The sequence below is a fragment of the Taudactylus pleione genome, unplaced genomic scaffold, assembly GCF_031769625.1.
Source record: "Taudactylus pleione unplaced genomic scaffold, aTauple2 ptg000792l, whole genome shotgun sequence".
Classification (NCBI taxonomy): Eukaryota; Metazoa; Chordata; class Amphibia; order Anura; family Myobatrachidae; genus Taudactylus; species Taudactylus pleione.
The window spans coordinates 3,098,667-3,121,145 of record NW_028285194.1 but is presented as its reverse complement, the minus strand read 5'-3'; the positions used below and the strand labels follow the sequence as shown (position 1 = coordinate 3,121,145).

At 43.2% G+C, this 22,479-nt stretch overlaps 1 protein-coding gene across 1 annotated transcript; it reads right to left on the bottom strand.

Moving 5' to 3' along the window:
• Nucleotides 1–2,555: 2,555 nt before the first annotated feature.
• Nucleotides 2,556–18,321, bottom strand: CCNH (cyclin H). Its single transcript, XM_088457923.1, has 9 exons — nt 18,091–18,321; nt 16,212–16,334; nt 14,046–14,119; nt 13,616–13,826; nt 7,840–8,003; nt 7,679–7,749; nt 6,851–6,956; nt 6,045–6,105; nt 2,556–2,751 (listed from the first exon to the last, which is right to left on the bottom strand). The coding sequence occupies exons 1-9, from the start codon at nt 18,205–18,207 to the stop codon at nt 2,713–2,715; spliced, it is 966 nt and encodes a 321-aa protein (XP_088314049.1). The 5' UTR covers nt 18,208–18,321; the 3' UTR covers nt 2,556–2,712.
• Nucleotides 18,322–22,479: the final 4,158 nt, after the last annotated feature.

Sequence of the window (22,479 nt, the reverse complement as noted above, 5' to 3'; positions counted from 1 at the left end):
GTGGCACTTCATGAGAATCCACCGCAGGAGGTGATTCCCACTTCTTACAGTGCCCCTCAGGGAATGGATAACATGAGGCCAAACGCTTTTGCGGCTGATGTGTTTGCCAAGCCTCCGCAATATGGTCTACCAGCTGGTCAGAGAGCGGAAAAACTGCTGAAGTCACTTTAAACTGAGGATATTTGGATTTAGGGGCAGGAACGTCAACCTCTATATCTAGTATGGATTGGACCGCCCGCACCAATGCTGGAACATTAATATTTGATTTAGGCTCCACCTCCTGTGAAGGGGAATCAGAATCAGACGCATCATCCAGTTCCCCATCATCCGACGACACATCTGTGTCTGATAGTTGTGTAGACTGGGATGACAATACAGGGAGTTTAGATGCCTTATTAGTTCTTTCATTCCGCAACATGGTCTGAAAGGCCGTAGACGAAGCTGCCAAACTCTGAACTGAACTAAATAAAACATCCACCCAGGGTGGTTGTACAGCTTGTGTTAGTGCCTGGAAGGGAATGACAGACTGTTGTGATACCGAAGGGGATTGCATATACTGCGGAAACGCCTGGTAGGGAGTGATAGACTGTGGCACAAGAGCAGACTGCAAACAATGCAGGATACCCTGAGACGGAAGGATGTTGAGTAACCCCAAATGGGGTAAAACAGCCGGGACCGCTAGGCAACCCGCAATAGAGGCCAGGATCTGAGAAAAAAAATGCCCAAGGGGATCCTGTCCCATTGATGGGGAGTTTGAGGGGCCAGGCAACTGATAGCACCTCACACATAACCCATCCTGAGATAAATCCTTCTTACTCACCACTACAGCACATAGCCTGTAGGAGAGCAGAGTGGCTGCAGCATTGCGCTCAACCTCCTTGTCAGACATGTCTGACAATGTATATAGGAAATCAGGAAGCGCTATACTGGACCTGACTAACGCTAAGAATAGCTGTCAGACCCCACTCACAACGTATGCAACTCACTGGTCCAACAATATGACACCGTGCAGCACAGAACCGTATGCGATAGTCCTCACAAATACTGTACTTTATATATGTGAGGACAGTAAACCACCCCAACTACACCTGTTAGGGCTGGTAGTAAAGGAAACGGATAGATATACACTCACAGATGAGAGAAAAGACATAGTCAGCACTAGCATAAGTCACATACAATGCAGAAATATAAAATATGTAAATTGGCACTACCATCAACTGCCCAGATACAGTGTCTGGGAAAGCTATAGTGCTGCAAACACTAACCCAAGGGAGAGGTATGCAGGGGTACTTGACCACACGCTGCTGGAAACCTCAGAGGGGGCGTGGCAGGAGGAAACAGCTCAGCAAAGCCAGACCTCAGAGGGAAAGGCACATTGAGCTGAGGAGCCGCTAAACAGGGAAGGCTGCCTCCCCTGGCTGACAATTAACCCCTGGGATGCTGGCTTCCCTTACCAACTACAAGTCCCTAGTGGTCTAGTGTAGTGCAGGGTATTGTGCACCTGCCGCCACCGTCAGCGCCTCCGGTCTGTCCCGAGACCGGAGGCTAGGACTGCTAAAACGTAGGTCACCGCTTGTGGTGATCCGCCTTACCTGTCCCTATACGTCCAGCCGCAGTCCTGGATGTCCCGCAGGGCCTAGCTAGCACAGACCCCAGGGTCCCGCCGAGATCCCCAGATCGGTACTGGCGTTGCATCGCCAGCGCGGCAGTGCAGACGTCCTATGGACAGTCTGCTGCTGCCTGCTCTCAAGATGATAAAAAACTATTACATCATAAACTAAAATCAGCTTTAGGGCTGCTAATCAGCCCCCTGCGAAAACAGTGACCCGACTTCGGCCGGGCACCAACTTAAACTGAGGTGCCTCTGGCTCGAAGGTGGGGTATAGGGATGATGGACCAGTGCATCCTGGGAGAAAAGCTTTAACTGCGTGGTGCCCGGGATCCAGATCCAATTTACACCCAAAGGTCTCCCTGTGGAGCCTATGGACCCTGAAGGAGAAATTTATAATATTTTCGCAAGCCTCCATAACGTATTGAAACAATTCTAATTCAGATCATCTTTAGTGAGGAATTCCCTAAAACATAATCCTATTGGGGATACTTAAGCGGAGGTATAAAAATCTTAAAGTGGCCACTGTGATATGACAGCCGACAGCAGGCGCTGCCTGATACTGCAATGTCTGTCTTCAAAATACTTATCATACCAAATAAAGTATCATTACCAGACATTGGGGTCAATGTAGCTGGTAAGTGACTGCTATCAGCCAGTTTGTGGTAATATTCCAACTTTATGATCAGGCTATATTTAATCTGGAAGTAATCGGAATCCTTTGTATTATAGAAGAATGGCTACGATCTTCCAATATGTGGCAACAGCCCACATGTAAGCCCCAAGCCCCTTTAGAGAACATCCTAATTCAGCACACCCAATGTATGGTCATTTTGGATGAAAAATTGTGAGAAAATATGTAATCTGTACTTCTAAATTAAAATATCTAACCTGTAAATCAATTAGGCTTCTAATGTCATGTAGAGGCACACATAAATTATTTTACTATACATTTTATTTTAGTGCAATAAACTTAAGTACATTACATCTTTGCAGAAATATTGAACCTCTCTCAGAAGCTTAAATATGGAAAAATAAAAATAACTTTTATTAAAGTATGTACACAAAGTTGCAGCATACTGCTTTGATAACTGCTGTTAAAACTATAGAGAATCCAGTAGATCATCATCAGTCCATTCATCCTATAACATATAAAAAAAGAAGGCAATAGTTAACGATGAGAGCCAACAGGGCTTTTTGTTCAGTATCTGCCTATATGACCTAAGTATTTATTTTGCTTAAATGTGTAAGGTTTCCAAGCTTATCTCTCCTGCCATATACCGATATAAAATAAAATAGAGTATTACAGCCATGACCAAATATTTTGAGAATGACACAAGTAATGGTTTTCACAAAGTTTTATGCTTCAGTGTTTTTAACTCTTTTTGTCAGATGTTACTGAAGTAAAATTACAGCATTTCATAAGTGTCAAAGGCTCTTATTGACAATTACATAAAGTTTATGCAGTGTGTCAATATTTGCAGTGTTGACCCTTCTTTTTCAAGACCTCTCAAATTCGCCCTGGCACGCGGTCAATCAACTTCTGGGCCACATACTGACTGATGGCCGCCCATTCTTGCCTAATCAATGCTTGGAGTTTGTTAGAATTTGTGGGTTTTTGTTTGTCCATCCGCCTCTTGAAGAATGACCACATGTTCTCAATGGGATTAAGGTCTGGGGAGTTTCCTGGCCTTGGACAGAAAATTTCAATCTTTTGTTCCCCGAACCACTTAGTTATCACTTTAGCCTTATGGCAAGGTGCTCCATCATACTGGAAAAGGCATTGTTCGTCACCAAACTGTTCTTGGATGGTTGGGAAAAGTTGCTCTTGGAGGATGTTTTGGTACCATTCTTTATTCATGGCTGTGTTCTTAGGCAAATTTGATGAATGAACGGTTTCATGATGCTTTACTGTTGGCTTGACACAGGACTGATGGTAGCTCTCACCTTTCCTTCTCTGGACAAGCTTTTTTCCAGATGCCCCAAACTATCTGAAAGGGGATTCATCAGAGAAAATAACTTTACTCCAGTCCTCAGCAGTCCAAACCCTGTACCTTTTGCAGAATATCAGTCTGTCCCTGATGTTTTTCCTGGAGATGGAGTTGTGTGGGGTTGCTTCTCAGCCAAGGGAGTGGGATCACTCACAATTTTGCCTAAGAACACAGCCATGAATAAAGAATGATACCAAAACATCCTCCAAGAGCAACTTTTCCCAACCATCCAAGAACAGTTTGGTGATGAACAATGCCTTTTCCAGTATGATGGAGCACCTTGCCATAAGGCAAAAGTGATAACTAAGTGGTTCGGGGAACAAAACATTGAAATTTTGGGCCCAAGGCCAGGAAACTCCCCAGACCTTAATCTCATTGAGAACTTGTGGTCATTCTTCAAGAGGCGGATGGACAAACAAAAACCCACAAATTCTGACAAACTCCAAGCATTGATTAGGCAAGAATGGGCGGCCATCAGTCAGTATGTGGCCCAGAATTTGATTGACAGCATGCCAGGGCGAATTGCAGAAGTCTTGATAAAGAAGGGTCTACACTGCAACTATTTACTCTGCATAAACTTAATGTAACGGTCAATAAAAGCCTTTGACACTTATGAAATGCTTGTAATTTTACTTCAGTATACCATAGTAACATCTGACAAAAAGATCTAAAAACACTGAGGCAGCAAACTTTGTGAAAACCAATACTTGTGTCATTCTCAAAACTTTTGGCCATGGCTGTACATGTATATATCTATACAATTAGTGTATTTTCTGCAAAGATGATAGCCCCACACCACCTCTATTGGATACAGCATTGGCAGACAGGTACAGTTTTGCAGAGTTCCTGGACCCCCAATCACTGCTTGAAGATGAGTGGCATTGGGTTATGTTACTATCTTTACATGCCCATTACACACCTGGACAGAGTGCTTGCCATTTGGGTCTGTCCAAGCACCCCTTTTTTGTTCTCATCTATTAGCCAAAGAGCGCACCAACAACCTCTTAAATATATAATTTCCTATTTAATTATGGTATGATTTACATGACATCTTGTGCGATTAAAGAACCCCTTTTGTGCAAACAATGTAATTCTCAATACATTAAATTCAATTTAGTTTCTTACATTACATATGATACATCATACATTAATACATTACATATGATACATCATACATTAATTCAAATCGGTAACCAGACAAATTCTCATGTATTTATGTTCCTCAAACTGTTTGCATCTCTATGATTGGCATTAGCAGCTCTTTCTTATAAAGCAAGTTACAATTTAATTGTGTTAGAGCAGAGGTTCCCAAACTCGGTCCTCAAGGCACCCTAACGGTCCAGGTTTTAAGGATAACCATGCTTGGGCAGAGGAGACTTAATTAGTATGTCTGTCTTTTGATTTAACCATATGTGCTAAATCATGGATTTCCTAAAAACCTGGACCGTTAGGGTGTCTTGAGGAGCGAGTTTGGGAACCTCTGTTCTAGAGCATTACAGGCAACTGTTCAAGGAAAAATGTGCTCAGTGATATAGATTTTTCCTAGTGAATAGATATACTGACTTCTGTTGAAAAGTCATTCAGAAAGAGTGCACTTCAATTTATACTCAGATTACATGGGAAAAGTTAGTGTTAGTTTAAATTCACTATTCTGTATATACCCGCACTAGCCAGGATGACTCCTTGAAGATTATTTAGCAATACTAGTGAGAAGTTACAGTAACTCTCTAGTGAACTATCAGCTTTTATCAGCCTAGTGCAAGATCTGACAGTGGAAACCAACGTCTTCAGTGATAGCTGGCTATGTTTTAGTGCACATTTACACCTTTGTGCTAAATGAATGTCAGACATGACAATGTAACGATAGCAGTCTTGGTTACAGCTACTAATACCCCTTTTCCACCAAAATTCCGGGTCTGACCCGGAGTTGGAACAGGGTTTCTATCCGGATCAGACACGGAATTTAGCCGGTGCCGACTCGGGATATTCCCGAGTCGGCGCCGCTCACACAGCAGTCGGGTCTGCATAGACCCGGCTGCCTTACATAGTACATAGAACTAATAGGTGAACAAGAAACAAGTAACTTACAGTACATTACAGTGCATGACGTCATCTCCAAGCGCCACTGAAGCCGGACCAATCGGCCGGCTTGCGGTGTACTGCAGGTCATCAAGACCCAGAGTGCGCCGTACACACAGCAGGGTTTCACGGGTTACTCCCGTGTTAAACCCTGCTATTTACCTGGGTTGGATTGCCGGGTCACTCGACCCGGCAATCCAACCCTCACCCCTTTAACACCAAGGAGCTGCCCGGGTTAACCTTGCAATAACCCGGGTTTTAGCTCCGGTGTAAAGGGGTATAAATGAGCCTACAGTACTTGCCATTCATTAATCATCATTCTGTATATATGATAATAAACAAAAAGAAAAAAAAGTTGTGCAAACCTCTTCAGTTTTGGGCTTTTTTGATATATAACCATCATCTTCATAGCCTTTTCTCTTCCTCCTAAAACACAGAAAAGAGATGTTTTTGTACTTGTTGATTTTTTTAATTATATATTATGTTTCAGTTACCCGGGATACTGGCTAATGCTGGTCACCTGCACACTATCTAGTGTCATTTTGCTTAAACAGGCAGCATATAAATGCTATGTTCAGACCCGAGTGGCATAGAGAATACTGATGTTTCGGGTTATAAATCAAACAAGACTGTTGCAGATGCTAGGCAGCCCAGCGGATCTCTGGAACGTCACATCCCAGATAACAAAGGCTCTGGGTGTTATGTCATTGTGTAGCTCAGGCAATACATGTGGGAGGTACAGTAGACACACATGGTCATTCTGTGGGAGTGCAGCAACATCATCAACATTCCAGCTATCTACACTGTGACTCTTCCAGGTAAAAGGATGGAGGAATGGAGGCAGTGTGGGAAATGACCAGACACAGGAGGAGGGAAGAATTGGACCACAGAAAGACTGAGTAATGGTTCAGAACATCCACTCACATATCTAGGGAGAGTTCAATGTGGAGTGTTAAAAAAGCATCAGAAATTGAATACAAACTATGAAAATACCTTAAAAGTATCCATAGGCCTGAGCAGTTACAATGTACATATCACCATTTCTAAACTTACCCACTCCCTAGCAAGGGAATTGAAGCAAAGACATTACGTTTGTGCAGCTATATGTATTTTTATGTTAAAGAAAGTGACTATAAGTGCATTTATATATCGCGCTTCTTCTGCTACTTACACCACTGAGGCAATCTCACTGCTGTGGCACTTTTCCAACTTCTTCTCTATCACAGCAACATCTTCAGGCCTGGCAAATTCATATTTCGACACCAGTACCTTTAATCCTATACGACGATTATTTAAAGATGCATTTTAGTCTACAACTCACATCTTTCCCAACAAATATTTACAAGGGACTTCTAATCATAACAATATATACAACGGACAAAGCGCAATATTTATTTACGAACACAATGCAAAAGTCCAGCATCCCAAAGCCACCACTTTCATGGTCTAGTTTGGACCAGCTCAATCCTTGCCGATTACTGTACATTTACATTTTGTTAGAAAACAACCTCCATGGACTGTGCATAAACATACAGTACATATTATCCTCTATACTGCATGTTTGAATGCCTCCTCTATAGATATCAAATAGGAAGACATCATAGCCCATTGTTTTCATATAAAACATGAGTTGTAGTTTCAAAGATCAAATATAAAGATCCCTAATCGATTAAAACATGGGGTTTAATAGGATAGGGCAGTGTTTTCCGAAAATGATCGTTATAGAGCATGTAAAAATAAACTATACCATAAACTCCATGCATCTTAGTGTTGTTTGGTTATAATAAACATTAATCCTATAAGAGTGACATCAGTATTTGGATAAGAATTCATGTCGTCTATCACAGAAGTGTGCACTTTGATTTTCTTAGACCTGAAGCAACTGACTGACACAAACAGACTGAAAAGAACAAAGTTGTTTTTTTGATGCTTGCAAGAATTTTACCAACAAATAGCAACTCTCAGATACAGTGTATATGTATAGAAAAAGAACACATACGTCTCATTCCATCCAGTAAGTGTGCCATGGTTTCTTTATTATCCTTTAATGAGAGACACTCCAATAAATAACTACAATGCAAAGAAGAAAATTATATTTTGGATCAAAACATTGTCTATGAAAAACGAATGTGTCATTGCCCTAGTGGTCTGACAACTTACCTCTCCATGTTCAGTCCTGCCCTGGAAGCACTAGATAAGACAGCTGTGAGAGCGATTATGGATGGCGTGAACAGGAGACAGGCATCGGTTAGTGTAACACGGTTTATAAAGTCATCGGCTGTTTTTCTTAACATTTCTGGATTTTCCAGCATTGGATAGCGAGTCTGTAAAGGCAAATTCATGTTTCTGGATTACATGTGCTACATGTATAACATTTCATTCACCTATCTATGCAATTTCCACAGGTCTCTGTATGAAAGAGTTGGAGTAAAACACTATTTTGTGTTCATCTCCATGGATGGTAGCCATGAAACATGGATATTTATGGAATAGCATTTAGGACACAGAACAATATATAAATTTAATAAAAAAAAAAAAATCCAGGTTTTGCACTATACCATCCGACAGCTTGGTCAGACCACTACTCTGTCCATATCACCTTTACAGACTTAGCAGGAACGGAAGACCGGGGCTCCTGATTATTTTCTACCAGATCCTGCAGTTTCGTCAACACATTTATAAAGCTATTTCAGATTATTTATAGTTTAAACAGACAATTTATCACAACTATCTGGAACAGAACAATATTTGAATATATGTTAAATGTGCACTGTAGTTTACTACTGTTATTTATTATTTCTTAAAAGTTATTTATATAGCGTACACATTTTCCGCATTGCTTTAATGATTTGGTTTTTCACTTTCACATTTTTTGTATATTTCGCTGTCGTTTGCACAGGGGAGTGGATATGGTCCTATTTATGTTAAAGCATACCCAATAAACTTGTGATTTTAAAAGATTTTATATAACTGACTCTCTCTCACCCCGAGTGCCCTATTGTTTGGCATACTTTTGCTGCTTTGGTACCTCAGAACATTTTTTGATTTGAAAATTCCAGGTGCACCTTCTGGGCCCACAGATTAGTAATGCTAGAAAGCTTAGGGGTCTATTTACTAAGCAGTGTTAGGAGACAGAGTGAAAAGTGATAACGTGCCAGCCAATCAGCTCCTGTCATTTTTCAAACACAGTCTGTGAGATGACAGTTAGGAGCTGATTGGCTGGCACCTTATCACTTTTCACTCTGTCTCCTAACCCCGCTTAGTAAATAGACCCCTTAATACTAATTACATGATGGTAACCGGGAATTAAGGTTAATATCCTAACTAAATGATGAAACCATTTTTCTGTGCGTTTTTTTAAGCACATCTAATCAGCAGCACACTAGATTCTGCTGTGACTTCACGGGACCCAGTCTTATTTATTACCCCAGCTCTGGAAGAGCTGGGCCATGTTCATGGGCTTTCCCCATATTTGGAGTACAACTGGTCATGAAAGAAGAAAAAAAAAAAAGACAACAATTACTACCATTATTTATGCTAACCTGTCCTCTTCCACAGCAGCAGATACTAATATTCCACTCTCATCAAGGCAGGGCAAAACGCCACTCTCCCCCACACCCTTCAGGCGTATTACCCAAGATGTGAATAATATCTCAGAACAATAGAGATATAACAGAACACAGGGATGGGAACTGCACTTCCGTGTGGAAACACAATAGTAATAAGTCTCTCTTCCTTCTCCATTGTAGCAGAAGCTAAGGGATAATAACCAAGAAGTTACTTCACTAAGCGCATTTCAGTTGACACAGATGCTTTCCCCACCCATAATGCTGATATTGCTCTAGCTGAATAACTTCATGTAGCACAGCTGCAATCCCAAAGTCGTCGATCTTAGAATTTCCTCCTCTCTGGTCCTGTAGGCCTCTGGGATACAAGATTCAATCCATGTAACAGCAGTGGCATTAGACAGCCTGTCCATTCTTTGTGCCACGAGTCAAAAGAAATCAGTGGATGATTTTCCTATGCCCAAGTCCAGGCAGTAAAATTTTTCATCCTTCGGACACAAATCAGCATTGGACATAGGGAGAGAAGAACAATTTCCAGACGTATATGAAAATCAGATAGCACCTCTGGCAAAAGAGCTGGAATTGTACTAAATACCACCTTATATTGAAGTGTTAAGAAAAGTTTCTTCAACCCAGAGTGTTTGATGCTGTAGAGGTTACCACTACTAAAAAAATAAATAAAAATGCTTTAAAGAGAAGGAACTTTAGAGAGATTTCCAGCAAGGATGTCTAATACTGGTGCGAGATGTTAGGGTGCCAGACAATGTCAAAACACTCAGGGTATATTTACTATACAGCGGGTTTTCAAAGCCATCGACTATTGGCAGCTTTGATCTCTGGATTTAAAATGACATTAGCAATAAATGCAAAACAAGACTCATTTAGCAAGTATTACTATTTCCATTTTAATGTAGCCATCAAGGCCGCTAAGAATCAGTGGCTTTGAAAACCCTGTTTAGCACGGTGGGTCCCAAACTCGGTCCTTGAAACACCCTAACAGTTCAGGTTTAAAGGTTATCCGTGTTTGAGCACAGATGACTTAGTACCTCAGTCATTTTAATATAACCATCTGTGCTCAGCAATGGATATCCTTAAATCCTAGACTGTTAGGGTGCCTTGAGGACTAAAGGGGCCTATCCATTAGGTGACCTGAAAAACTGAACGTCTAGCGTTTAGCCCTTCAGCTGCCGGGTGCGGTTCCCGCACTGAACGGCATTCACTGAACGTTTTTCAGTGCAGGATCCCGACCTCCTATCTCGGAACATGGGGAACCTGACGAGCGTCGTCAGTTTGACCAGCATGTTCTGTAGATAGTTGGAGTCGGCAAGGACCCAGCGTGCACGTGCATCGCTGGTCCTTGACGGCTATCCATTACACGACTTTGTGAACAATGCGACCTCTTGGTTTTGGTCTGATCGTTCAAAAAGTCATGTTATGGATAGGCCCCTTAAGTTTGGGAACCACTGGTTTAGTAAATATACCCCTGGATCTTTTAAATTTTTGCTGCCTTCATAGATTTCATAACAAACTAATTTTTTGCCATACAGTTTCTCTTTTTACCATCATGCAGTAAATAGTCAAATTAGTTGAAATAATATCACTTTAACTAAATCAAGACAAATGTTAAATAACCAAAGAAGCTGCTGCACTTTCCTTGACATATTACAATAGAAACAACAAACACTTAGGTTGCTTTATAAAAACATATATAATAAAAATGTAATATATCTTAAAGAGATAGTGGTTATACGCATACAAGTTCAAGAACATTAACCAAACTACATTATTTAAAATAATGCACAGTATGTCGAAATATATTAAAATCCATTGAAACATAGAATTTGACGGCAGATAAGAACCACTTGGCCCATCTAGTCTGCCCCATTTTTTTAAAACCTTATCCTTTCTTGCTGGCATCTTTAGTGTTGATACTCCAAATAATTTTCTTGTACTTAGTGTATCCTCCTACCACCACCATTGCAGGTCTCATCTTGCCTCCCTTGATAATTGAATCATTTGATGCAGATCTTTGACAACTCCGTTCCAAGGGGTGAGGAGGCTGTTTTGCAGGTGACTCATATGAAGTCTTACCCAAGACACAATCGCTATGGCTGCTAGAATTCTGAAGCACAACTTCACTGTGGTCCAGGAGCTTGTTTACATTCACAAACCTATAACGCTCAAAATTAGTTTCTCTTTTCTTCTACAGACAAGAATGCTCTTCGCTGCAGTGTGTCCAGACAAATACCTAGATATTTTAGTCTCCACACTGGTTGTAAACTACAACTTTCATCACGGATAATCCAACATTGTAGTACATGAAGTTGTATGACCCAAGCGGTTTCTTTAACTGTTTCTTCTCTAGATCTTGCAAAATGATTAAAGTATTGTCAAGGTGAGGTAATAACCATATCCCCTCTTGCCTTAACTCTGCAACTACCACCATCATTACTATGTTAATGCTCTTGATGACTCTTGAATTGGAAATGTTGAAGATCAGATACCTGAGAAACTTTGATGTGAGGCAACTGGGCATAACCTCTTACTATCTACTGCCATGGAGGAAATTAATGACTACTACTAGAATTCCTGGATCTTCTCTATGGCAGCATAGTTCCCATCCCTGTTTTATTCTAATACTAGCTAGAGTACCCGGCGTTGCCCGGGATTTTAAGAATGTTTGTCAACACATCATCCTCCAACCAACCTCTCCTTAGGCAGACCTCACAAAAAGTGTGACAAACTTCCCCATCAACAGTCCTAAGGTCTTCGAAGGAAGTAGGACCTGTAACGGTGTAAAGCAAATTTCGGAGAAAGAAGCATTCAAAATTTGTCGGATGTACAGTGTAAACACGGCCAAGAGCTTCTGTTGCTCTGATACCAGGATGACCATCTACAGCGACTCCCTGTTTTCTGCGCATAAAAACTTTTCGAGAAGCATTCCATGTGTAATATTTTGGCAGCTCACAGTACAGCAGGGTCCTTGCAAAGTCATCATTTTGACACAGTTCGAAGAAAAAAGTCAATGTTGTTGCGTAATTTGGTATAGTCAGAGAGCTGAGAATGCTGGTAAAGCCTGCTAAAGCTCTCTTCGATAATAAACATTAAGATCATGACAAAACACGACAACACAAAACGCTCGCTCCGAGGCCCTACCCATATGCCGTGAAAAAAATAGATAAGCTAAATCCTTTTCTAATTCCGTACCTGACCTGTAGAGGGCGAATGCTATGCAAAAAATGTGGTTTTTAATGAATAAAAAATGAACAGCAATTAATTTTGATTTCAAATTTTTTTAGTTGCCTCCGTGGTGTTTTAATACGCTCATATGTAAAATTTCATGATCTTGGCTTGTAAACTGTGGATTTGTATAGAAAGACAGAAGGACAAATTTTCGTTTTTATATAGTAGATATTGATATATTTTATTTATTGTTCCAAAATATTGTCACAGCTTGGAAAGAGCCAAAAGACTACTGACGGGAGAGTAGCCTTATACACCTTGCAGAAGCAATTTCCTTCTGCTACAAAAAAAAAAATGTTTAACCCCTTAGTATCTGCTTCCATGGAAAAAAAGATTTTACGTGATATTTAATAATGAACAAGACTTTGGAATGGATTTTATTCAATTATAGTTTATTTCAAAATGGTGTCTGTCTTTATTTATGTAGTCTCTGGTATAATGTCCTATTCCTTTATACTGGGATGACTTGGGTTGTACAGTTTAACTTTTTAGAACGGGGCTAGTAGCCTCAGAAGGTCTTTATGTGCCTCCCTAGCCCTGTGCTGATCCCCAAGGGTCTGGTTTTCACTATGCTGCTCACTTTTAAATAAAAATAATTATTAATATTCATGTAGTTCCCATACTGTAAATACAGATCGCATCATAAACCATATGGCGCTAACAGATGAGTCTAATAGAGAAGGCACCCATGTGCAATGTATTATAAAATAAGTGCCACCTGTCGTTTCAAATACAAAGTGCCTGCCAATACCAGAACATGATACCAGTTCTCTGTTTGTTTTTTCTTTACTCTACTGAAAGGATAGCACTTATCTGTATGCCTGATTCACCTGCAGAATCAATCAAAAATAATTAGGATTGTCACAAAACATAAGAATTCATAATTCAACTTAAAGGGCAGATAATTCAATCATTGGAGGGAATTTAATTCAGCACAAGATGCTACTGGGCATCAGCACGATGCCTGGCAGCGTTCATATCATCCAATTAGGGCAGTGCTATCAACGCACATTTTTCTAGAACAACACAACACCAGATATCAGGAACTAAATTCCCCCTGCTGAAGTCCTTATTTCAACAAATTCAATGTAACATTAGATATAGACAAGTTTTCACTATATCGATACCTTTAAATCTATTAAATATCCTTCAAAAGGTCGGTACGGATTGTGCACTATAAGGTGAAAATTCAGCTGCTGGATGAGCAACAACTCATATTCCAGAATGTGTTCAAGGATCTTCTCCTGAGTCGCAGAGTTTTCTGGTAGGTTACCCACAAACTGGAAACTGGATACATTAAATTCATCTACTTTGCAAGCCAGGAATGCACATGTGAGCCTTGGATGTAAACAGAGCACATGGTGATACAGCTATAGTTATCTTATACAGTGAGAAATTCAGTATATTGTTAGCTGTGGTACACGCACCATAAGCTATCATAAAATGCAGAATTACATTGGTGAATTTCACACATAAGTAAAAATATATGTCAAATCATGTAGTGATGCGTTATAATTTCCATTCCCATGCACACCCTGTTCTGTGTCAGCAGCTTACATTATTATTCGTGGATGATGCTCCATAACTGAATTATTGAGGTAGAAGCGTTTGAAATACATACATGCTGTCCCCTGAAAGAAATGGGATAAAAATAATAAAAGATTAAAATAGACAAAATAGGGGGGGAAAAAAAAAAGGTCTTGTATTTGATTAGCATGAAGTTTAAAAAGAAAAACATATAAACTGTAAATATTTATACATAAAAAGACTACTTTGTATAATGCAAGAAATAAGAAAGCAGAGTACCAACAAGGAAGAATCACTTAACAATAGTACAGGAAATAATCTACTGTAGACAGGAAGGGTGTCCTTGTACTGGCAGTCTAATGCACACATGACAATGCGAACAATGGGTGAGTAAATCTCAAGATGCATGTATATATGCACTGTTAGCGTGGAATGCTTAATTAGATTATTAAATGCTCTATTTATGTGTATGTCGCTTTAAGAGTGATTTTAAAAGTTACATAAGTTTGAAGTTTCAGAAAAACATGTTATTCACCAGCCAGCCTGGAGTGGAGAAGATAAGCATTATCTAAGAGATAGTCTAGGATGACCAACAAGATAGAAGATGTTGATGAGGATGGCAGGCGAGGAACACAACAAGAATATGCATCATAATGTCTTATCTTATCTATATGTCCAGCCAGTATTGGGGGGCACAAACAAGTTGTTTGTGCACATGCATAAAGCTGACTCATGGTGATTAATCTTTTCAGACCCCTATAAATAAAGCCAGCACTCGTACTGTTCCCCAGAACGGTCTACGCAGTGCTATGATGTGTAACTACATCATTGTCTGTGTCTGATTTGTTCTCCAACCATGGTTGTCTGTTTGTCTGCTTGCTTTGTCTCGCAACATAAGCTACTGCTGATTCCAGATACATCGAAGGAAGTAGTTCAGCTCTCAAAACTACGCTCACAGCACTTAACAATTACCATAGTATTACCAATATACTGTATATTCTAGACTATTTCTATACCAATTGTTGGCTCTCCGGTGCGGAATTAAAATCATAATATCACAAACTCCTGCTGTAATCTGGGTACAATGCATACTTGCCTACTTTTGAAAAAGCATTTCAGGGAGATTGTGAAAGCAACACCGATGAGCACGGTGGTAAAGTGGGCATGTACTGCTACCTCTGAGACATGTGTCATAAAACTGACTTACATCCAAATGAAAGCGAGCCCCAAAGCAGTTAGTAAGATCTACTTGTTGATGAAAAGAAACTGATACTTTTCAGGGCTTACTTATGTATTGTGTTTAACAAGAGGTTCCATATAATACCTCTTTTCACATGGTTCCAACCCTGGTCAGACCCAGGTCAGACCTATTTACACTGCAGCTTCGATCTGGGTTACTCCCAGGTCAGCCCTGTTCACACTGAACTCAGGACTGCCCTGCTAAACCTGTGAGGTCATAAAAAGTGGGAGGTGAATGCCCCACAACCACCAATCAGCTCATTTTAGGCATGACCCAGGTCAGATAACCCGGGTTGAACCGTTTACACTGCACCATTACCCAGGTAAATCCTGGGTCCAACACTGGTAGCTACCTGGGTTGGATTGCTGGGTCACTTGACCTGGGTTATATTTCAGGAACCCTTTTACACTGAGCTGCGACCCGGGTAGACCCAGCAAAAACCCAGGTTTTTGCTCTGGTGTAAAAGGGGTATAAGTGTCCAAGAGAAACCCTATATGAAAATGCATGTAGCCATAGGGATCTCCCCTAGTGGTGCCTAGCCCTAACCCCCTCCCCCTAGTGGTGCCTAACCCTAACCCCCCTAGTCGTGCCTAACCCTAATCCCCCCCCCCTATCTTAAGTCCCTTGTCTGGATTTACCTGTCGGTATTGAGACCGGCGGCATTGCGGCCACCGGTCTCATAACTACATCCCAATTTGCCTATAGCTCAAATTCACCAATCAACCCTCATTGAAGTTCATCAGTGATGTTTTTATTATCTTGAAATTTCCAACTGTCTGAGGGTGCATGGATCCAGATGCTATTCATGGTACATAGTGTAGATTATACTCACATAAAAATGAAGGATACGTTTACTGAATTCTATTTACCTTTTCCAGTAAAGTAAAATATTCTCAAGTTTTTTTTTTGTTTTTTTTTTAAGCACTATGGAGACAGGACTTCACGTGGTTACTCACCAGGACAGATTTTGGCATTGCAGGTTTGAAAGCATTGCAGAAATCAATCAGCTTTTTCTCATAATGTTTACATATGATTAACTCTTCATCAGCATCCAGACTGAATATTTCATACAGTTGTGTCTGCAAGTAATAGTGTACATATTGTTACATAGACAAGTTTTTCTTACGCTGTGTACTGTCTAGATATATACTATACAGACAGCTGACAGTGAGAGAAGCATAAGAGAAATGCACAGGTTACGGTGCCCATACATCAGGAGGGTATCGGGCCAATTTGCCATTCTCCCAATGCCTGGGGCGTGGGATAGGCAAAATCCAAGATGTTGGAAATCCTTGATTTTCCAATTCCAACCCAGAAAGGATCAGGATAAATGACTTGGAGATTTTTAACATGCTGGATTTTGCCAACCTGCCAACAAATCACGGATCATCGACTGGCGTATTGGAATCAGTTTTTTGTATGGCCCACATTACATGATATTTTACCTCAATGTCATCAGAACACTAAACCCACATTCCAACCAACCACGGCCTAATGTATATTTTTTATTTCATATCCACACCAGCTGACTAGTCTTGCACATGCCCTATAGAAGGCCTGGTCAAACTGGGGCTCTCTAGCTGTTGTGAAACTACACATCACAGCATGCCCTGCCAAAGTTTTAGCATTCCCTTACAGCAAAATGTGGCGGGGCGTGCTGGAACATGTAGTTTCACAACAACTAGAGAGTCACAGGTTGACCACTCCTGCCCTATAGTGTTATGATGCCTATTACACACACCACTATGGATGGCCATCAGTGGGGTGGCCATCGGTGGTTACCATCAATAGCACACAAACCATCTATGGTGAACCATCAATGGTTTGCACCCCTCGATGGCCACCGATGCAGGGGAAGAACGGTGGGCCACAGGGGGGAGGTGTGTCCCAAAAGTGGGCGTGGCTTACATCACCAACATATTTTACAGCCATACACTGTACAATTATCAATTGGTCGGGCCGACAATTATGTATGACTGCTCCTACAGAGATTATATATAGAGAGAGAGAAAGCTACATGGTGACTCTGGGCCTGATTCAGAGCCGCTCGTAAGCTCCGAGCGATGTTCGCACAACTGCGCATGCGTATGGGTTGTAATATGCATGCGCGAACCAGTCATTGCGGTTGAAAATTGTGTGCTCACAAAATAGCGAATGCCTACTTTGAGTGACAGAATGAGGCGTTTGTGGGTGGTAACAGGGGAAGGTGCTTGAAAACAGGGAGTGGAGATCCGATCGCAGGCGTGCCAAACGGTCAAAACGGGCGTTTTAAGGGTGTGCATAATTAACAAAGCAGCATCATCGACCACGTCACTTGGTTGTCTTTTAGCCTGAACTGCTCGCATGATTGTGGTAGGAAAATCCAACCACAAGCACTGCGAGCAGTTCATACGCCTTTCGATGTACTCGATTAATCTAATAAATAGCGGAGATGATGTAGGATGCGAGCGGCCAGGGGCGTTTTTTAAAAAATAGCGAGTGCATGTTTCGTTCGCTCGTTCAGACATAGAGGCGTCAACAGACCGCAAAGAGCGAGCGCTCAATTTAAATATCCGGCCCCTTTTTCTGAACGAGCGAGCGCAAATAGCGTCCGGCTCTGAATCAGGCCCTCTGCTCCTAATGACGAGAGTAGCTCTCCACTGGGGCAGACAGTGCTCATGTTGGAACCATAACAACTCCCGAGTCCCCGTCCAGCACAGGGGGTACAGTGAGTGAGTGCTGTACCGTGGAACTATACAAGAGGCGGAGCTATCACAGAAGTGGGCGGTCCGCGGCGATTTCGCATGTGCGATGGTAACACGTGATGAGAGGGTTGCACAGCACAGCACACTGTACCTGCCCCGTCCTTCCTATCTTCCCCCGGTACCGGCTGTTAGCCTGGGATCTGAGCCGCTGCGGCTCCTCATCGCTGGTGAAGGTCCAGTGCTTCCTCTGGGTGCTGTTGTGGTACATGCTGCTGCTGCGTCTCCCGCTGCACCCGCGCACACATTACACGTCACACCCTGCGCCGCCCTTGCAGTGACGTCATGGCCGTGACGTCAGTGCTGCTGCGGCTTAGACGAAGGAGCGCAGAGCAATGGGTGCTGAGGCTGGGTCCTGGGCCTGACAATATAAAGTAACACGGTGACATGTGTGACACGCACAGCACTGTATAACCTCCGCCCCACGCAGTCACATCCTTATACTGTACCACAGTCATTATTACTCCGATTCTGAGTCTCAGTTACATAGTCTGGGGTTTCTCAGATGCCGGGGAGCTGGTCTGCCAGGGCATGCTGGTGTTTGTAGTTCCGCAGCATCTGAAGAGCCCCAGATTTCCAGGCTGGACTTAGATGAGCAGTATAGTTCTGGTCTATTTTATACATCATGTTTTAAATGACTTAAAAGTGAGATTTTGGACTTGTTATAAATGTGCAGGGTCAAAAAGATGACTGACAAATGGTCGACCCAAAAATGGTTATTTCTTCAGGGTCCATAGGCTCCACGGGGAGACCTTGGGGTGTAGGTGATGGGAACCAATCCGGGAACCAAGCAGTTAAAGCTTTCAGCTCCCAGGATGCATTGGGTACAACTCTCCCTATACCCCGAGCCAGCTCAGTTTCGTTGGTGCCCGGCCGGAGTCGGGTCACCATTTTGCAGGGGGCTGTTCTTCAGCCCCTAAAGATTATTTTCTTTTACTAGTATATAACGCGCAACAGCAAACTGTCTGTGGGACGTCTGCGCTGCGGCTCCGTCACCCCTCCGGTGCTGCGACACCAGTACTGATCTGGGGATCTCGGCGGGAGTTCCTGGAGTCAGCGCTAGCCAGGGCTCCCGGAGAGGACCCAGACTGCACCCGGACATCAGGGGACAGGTAAGGTGGGTCGCCGCTCACGGTGACCTGCATGTTATGGCAGTAGATACCTCGGTCTCAGGGAACAGACCGGAGGTGATGGGTGTGGACGCAGGCTCCGGACATCGCGTTCCACTGGACCACCAGGACATATTGGTGCAGGAAACCAGCGTTCCGGTGGTTAATAACCGGCCAGGGGAGACAGCTTCCCTGTTTAAGCGGCTCCTCAACTCAGCACGCCTTTCCACTGTGGGCTGCTCTCTTCCAGAAACGCCCCATCAGAGGCCTCCGGCGCCCATTTTCTATGGTGCAGTTGCAGTTCTCCCAGAACAACGCGTGGTCCGTTCCTCATGCATACCTCTCCCCAGGGTCAGTGTATATAGCGCTATTTCCTACCAGACACTACATCTGCGTAGTTGAGTATAGTGCCGCTTTGCAGTGTCTTACCTGCATTGTATGTGACTTGTGCTAGCGCTATCTACCTGTGTCTTTTTTTCTATCTGTCAGCTTATAGCTATACCCTTTCTCTCATTCTGCCCTAATACAGGTGTTAGGGTGGTTCATACCTGACCTTATATATTTATATGCAATACAATATTTGTGAGGTCTGTCACATATTGTTGTGTACTGCACTGTGCCATATTTAGGCATCAGGTTCCTGCAGCTTACCTAAGCATAAAACAGGACCAGTATATTGCTCCTTGTTAGTATTTATACATACTCGTGGTTGCTTTGTACTTAGTACCATATTGTGCGTCATTTACCCTGCAGACATGTCTGACACGGGCAATGAACACATTCCTGTACCCATGCCGCAATCTTGCAGATTATGTACTGCAGTTTTCAGTGAGGAGGATGTGGTTCAGGAGGGGTTATGTGTGAGGTGTTATAATCCGCCAGGTTCCTCGAACACCCCGACATCCGTACAGGAGCCACCTTGGGCAACTTTTTTGCATATGCTGGCCTCTATTGTGGACCGCCTGGCGGTCCCAGATGTTTTTCCTCCTATGGGGGTTCCACAGCAGCTCGTCGCTCCCTCACAGGGACTACCACTGGTTATGCAGACCCCTCCTGTACCTCAGCAGGCGGTCATTACCTCTACGGGATTACCACAGGGTGGACCTTTTCTCTAACTCGTTACAGAGTCTGGCAGCAACCTCAACTGTTCTTCATACCATGTTGCAGAGTGAGAAACCCGTAAGACCAGCTAAGTGTCCTGTGTTGTCATCTCAATCCACACAGCTATCACAGTCAGAGATGTCTTCTGATGATGGAGAGGTGGCTTATGCCTCTAACCCTGACTCCCCTCGGCAAGAGGCGGAGCCTAAGTCAAGGATTAATATTCCTGCCTTGGTGGGTGTGGTCAGATCTGTATTGGTTATAGAGGATAACGAGCCAGCCCCTAATCCAAACACCCCCTGTTTAAACAGTTGAAGGTGACTTCGGCAGTATTCCCTCTGTCAGATCAGCTGGTGGATCACATGCCTGATGCCTGGCAATCGCCTGGTAAGAGGTATCAACCTCAGAAACGTTTGACCTACTGTTACCCGTTTCCGAAGGTTCATTGTAAGAAGTGGGAATCTCCCCTGCAGTGGATTTACATCTTACATGGTTAATTAAAAGTGAAACGTTACCTATGCCTCCATTTCTTCCTTAAAGAAATCCTTAGAGGATCCTACGGATAGGAAGGTGGAAACTTGCCTAAAGTCTATATATTCTCTTTCAGGAGCTGTTGCCCGCCCGTCCATGGCTATCTCCTGGGTAGCTAAGGCTATAGAGAGTTGGGCTGATACACTTGAGGACTCTTTGGAAGTTCCAGGCCATATTAGGGATGTGGCTGCATATATCGGTGAGGCCGCTCTGGATACTAGTTTACTGATGTCCAGGGTCTCGGCCGCGTCTGCTCGCCGTTCCCTGTTACGCTATTGGAGCGCAGATGCCTGGAGGCCTTACCCTATAATGGGGAGATTTTGTTTGGTCCAGACCTGGACAAGATTGTTGACACATTAGCAAAATCAAAAGCTGCATTTCTGCCCTCAGCATCTGCTCCTGCAAAGTCTCGAAGCTCTTCCTTCAGGTCCTTTCATCCTCAAGGAAAAGCTAAAGGGCAGTCCTTTCCTAGACAGTGTGCTGCCAAGAAAACTGCAAAGCCTAATAAACAGGCCTGGAGCACAAGACACCCGGCCTCCAAACAGGAGGTTAAACCAGCAGCTTGATGGGGCGGTCCTCCCTCTGGGAACCCCAGAGTGGGAGGCCGACTTCAGTTCGCCCAGTGCTGGTTTCAAACCACCAAGGATGCTTGTGTAAGAGAAGTCTCTCAGTGGTACGCCCTCTCATTCCTTCGAAGGCCTCCCCACCAATTTTTCTGCACAGGCCCTCCTTCAGACAAAACCAAGGCCTTGCAGATCCAAAAAGCCATACAGTTCTTGCTGCATGCAGGGGTAATTGTACCAGTTCCACTATCTCAAAGAGGGACTGGTTATTATTCTACTCTCTTTCTGGTTCAGAAACTGAATGGGTCTCCTCAACCTCAAAATTCTGAACAAGTTCCTCAGGGTATCCAGGTTCAGGATGGAGACCTTACGATCCCCCATACTGGCTATGGAGCCTGGGGATTACATGGTATCACTGGATATTCAGGATGCATACCTACATGTTCCCATAATGCCTATCACCAGCTTTATCTGTGGTTTGCTATACTGCAGCGACACTTCCAGTTTTGGGTACTGCCCTTTGGCCTATCCACGGGTATTTACCAAAATTATGGCTGTCATGGCAGCCCATCTGCGGAGTTAGGGTATCCCGCTCCTACCATATCAGGATGACCTACTCTTGTTGACAAGTTCTCCAGAGGTGCCTCACCACTACCTGCAACTGACAGTTGCTTGTCTACAGGCGCACCGGTGGTTAATTCATTGGAAGAAGTCCTCCCTAATTCCCTCACAGAGCATGGTTCATTTGGGAGCTCTTCTGGATTCTCACCATCAGAGAATCTTTCTAACTCCAGAAAAGATCTCCATGTTACAGCTGCGAGTATGCAGATGTCTCTGCAGTCGCCGGGTGTCAGTCCCCTTGGCGATGCAGGTTCTGGAATCCTTGGTGTCCACATTCGACATGGTCAAATATGCTCAGTTCCATTCCAGGCCCCTGCAGGTGCTGATCCTATCCAGATGGAACAGATTACCCCACCGGGCTCAGACTATGGTACTCTCTCCGGAGGTGCGCCTGTCTCTGTCTAGGTGGCTATTGACATCTCATCTAACCAAGGGTCGCCCCTTTTGGATCCCGGACTGGATACTCCTAACAACGGATGCCAGTCTACGGGGATGGGACACAGTGACTGGTCCACACTCTTTTCAGGGCCGGTGGACAACGGTAGAGGCAACCCTGCC

What these genes read in the sequence shown, in the direction of transcription:
- CCNH (XM_088457923.1), bottom strand. Translation starts at nt 18,207, where the DNA reads ATGTACCACAACAGCACCCAGAGGAAGCACTGGACCTTCACCAGCGAT. An exon ending in AGATAGGAAGGACGGGGCAG is followed by an intron (nt 16,335 to 18,090) that starts GTACAGTGTGCT and finishes TATTACTTGCAG; the next exon opens with ACACAACTGTATGAAATATT. An exon ending in GATATTTAATAGATTTAAAG is followed by an intron (nt 8,004 to 13,615) that starts GTATCGATATAG and finishes TTGCCTTTACAG; the next exon opens with ACTCGCTATCCAATGCTGGA.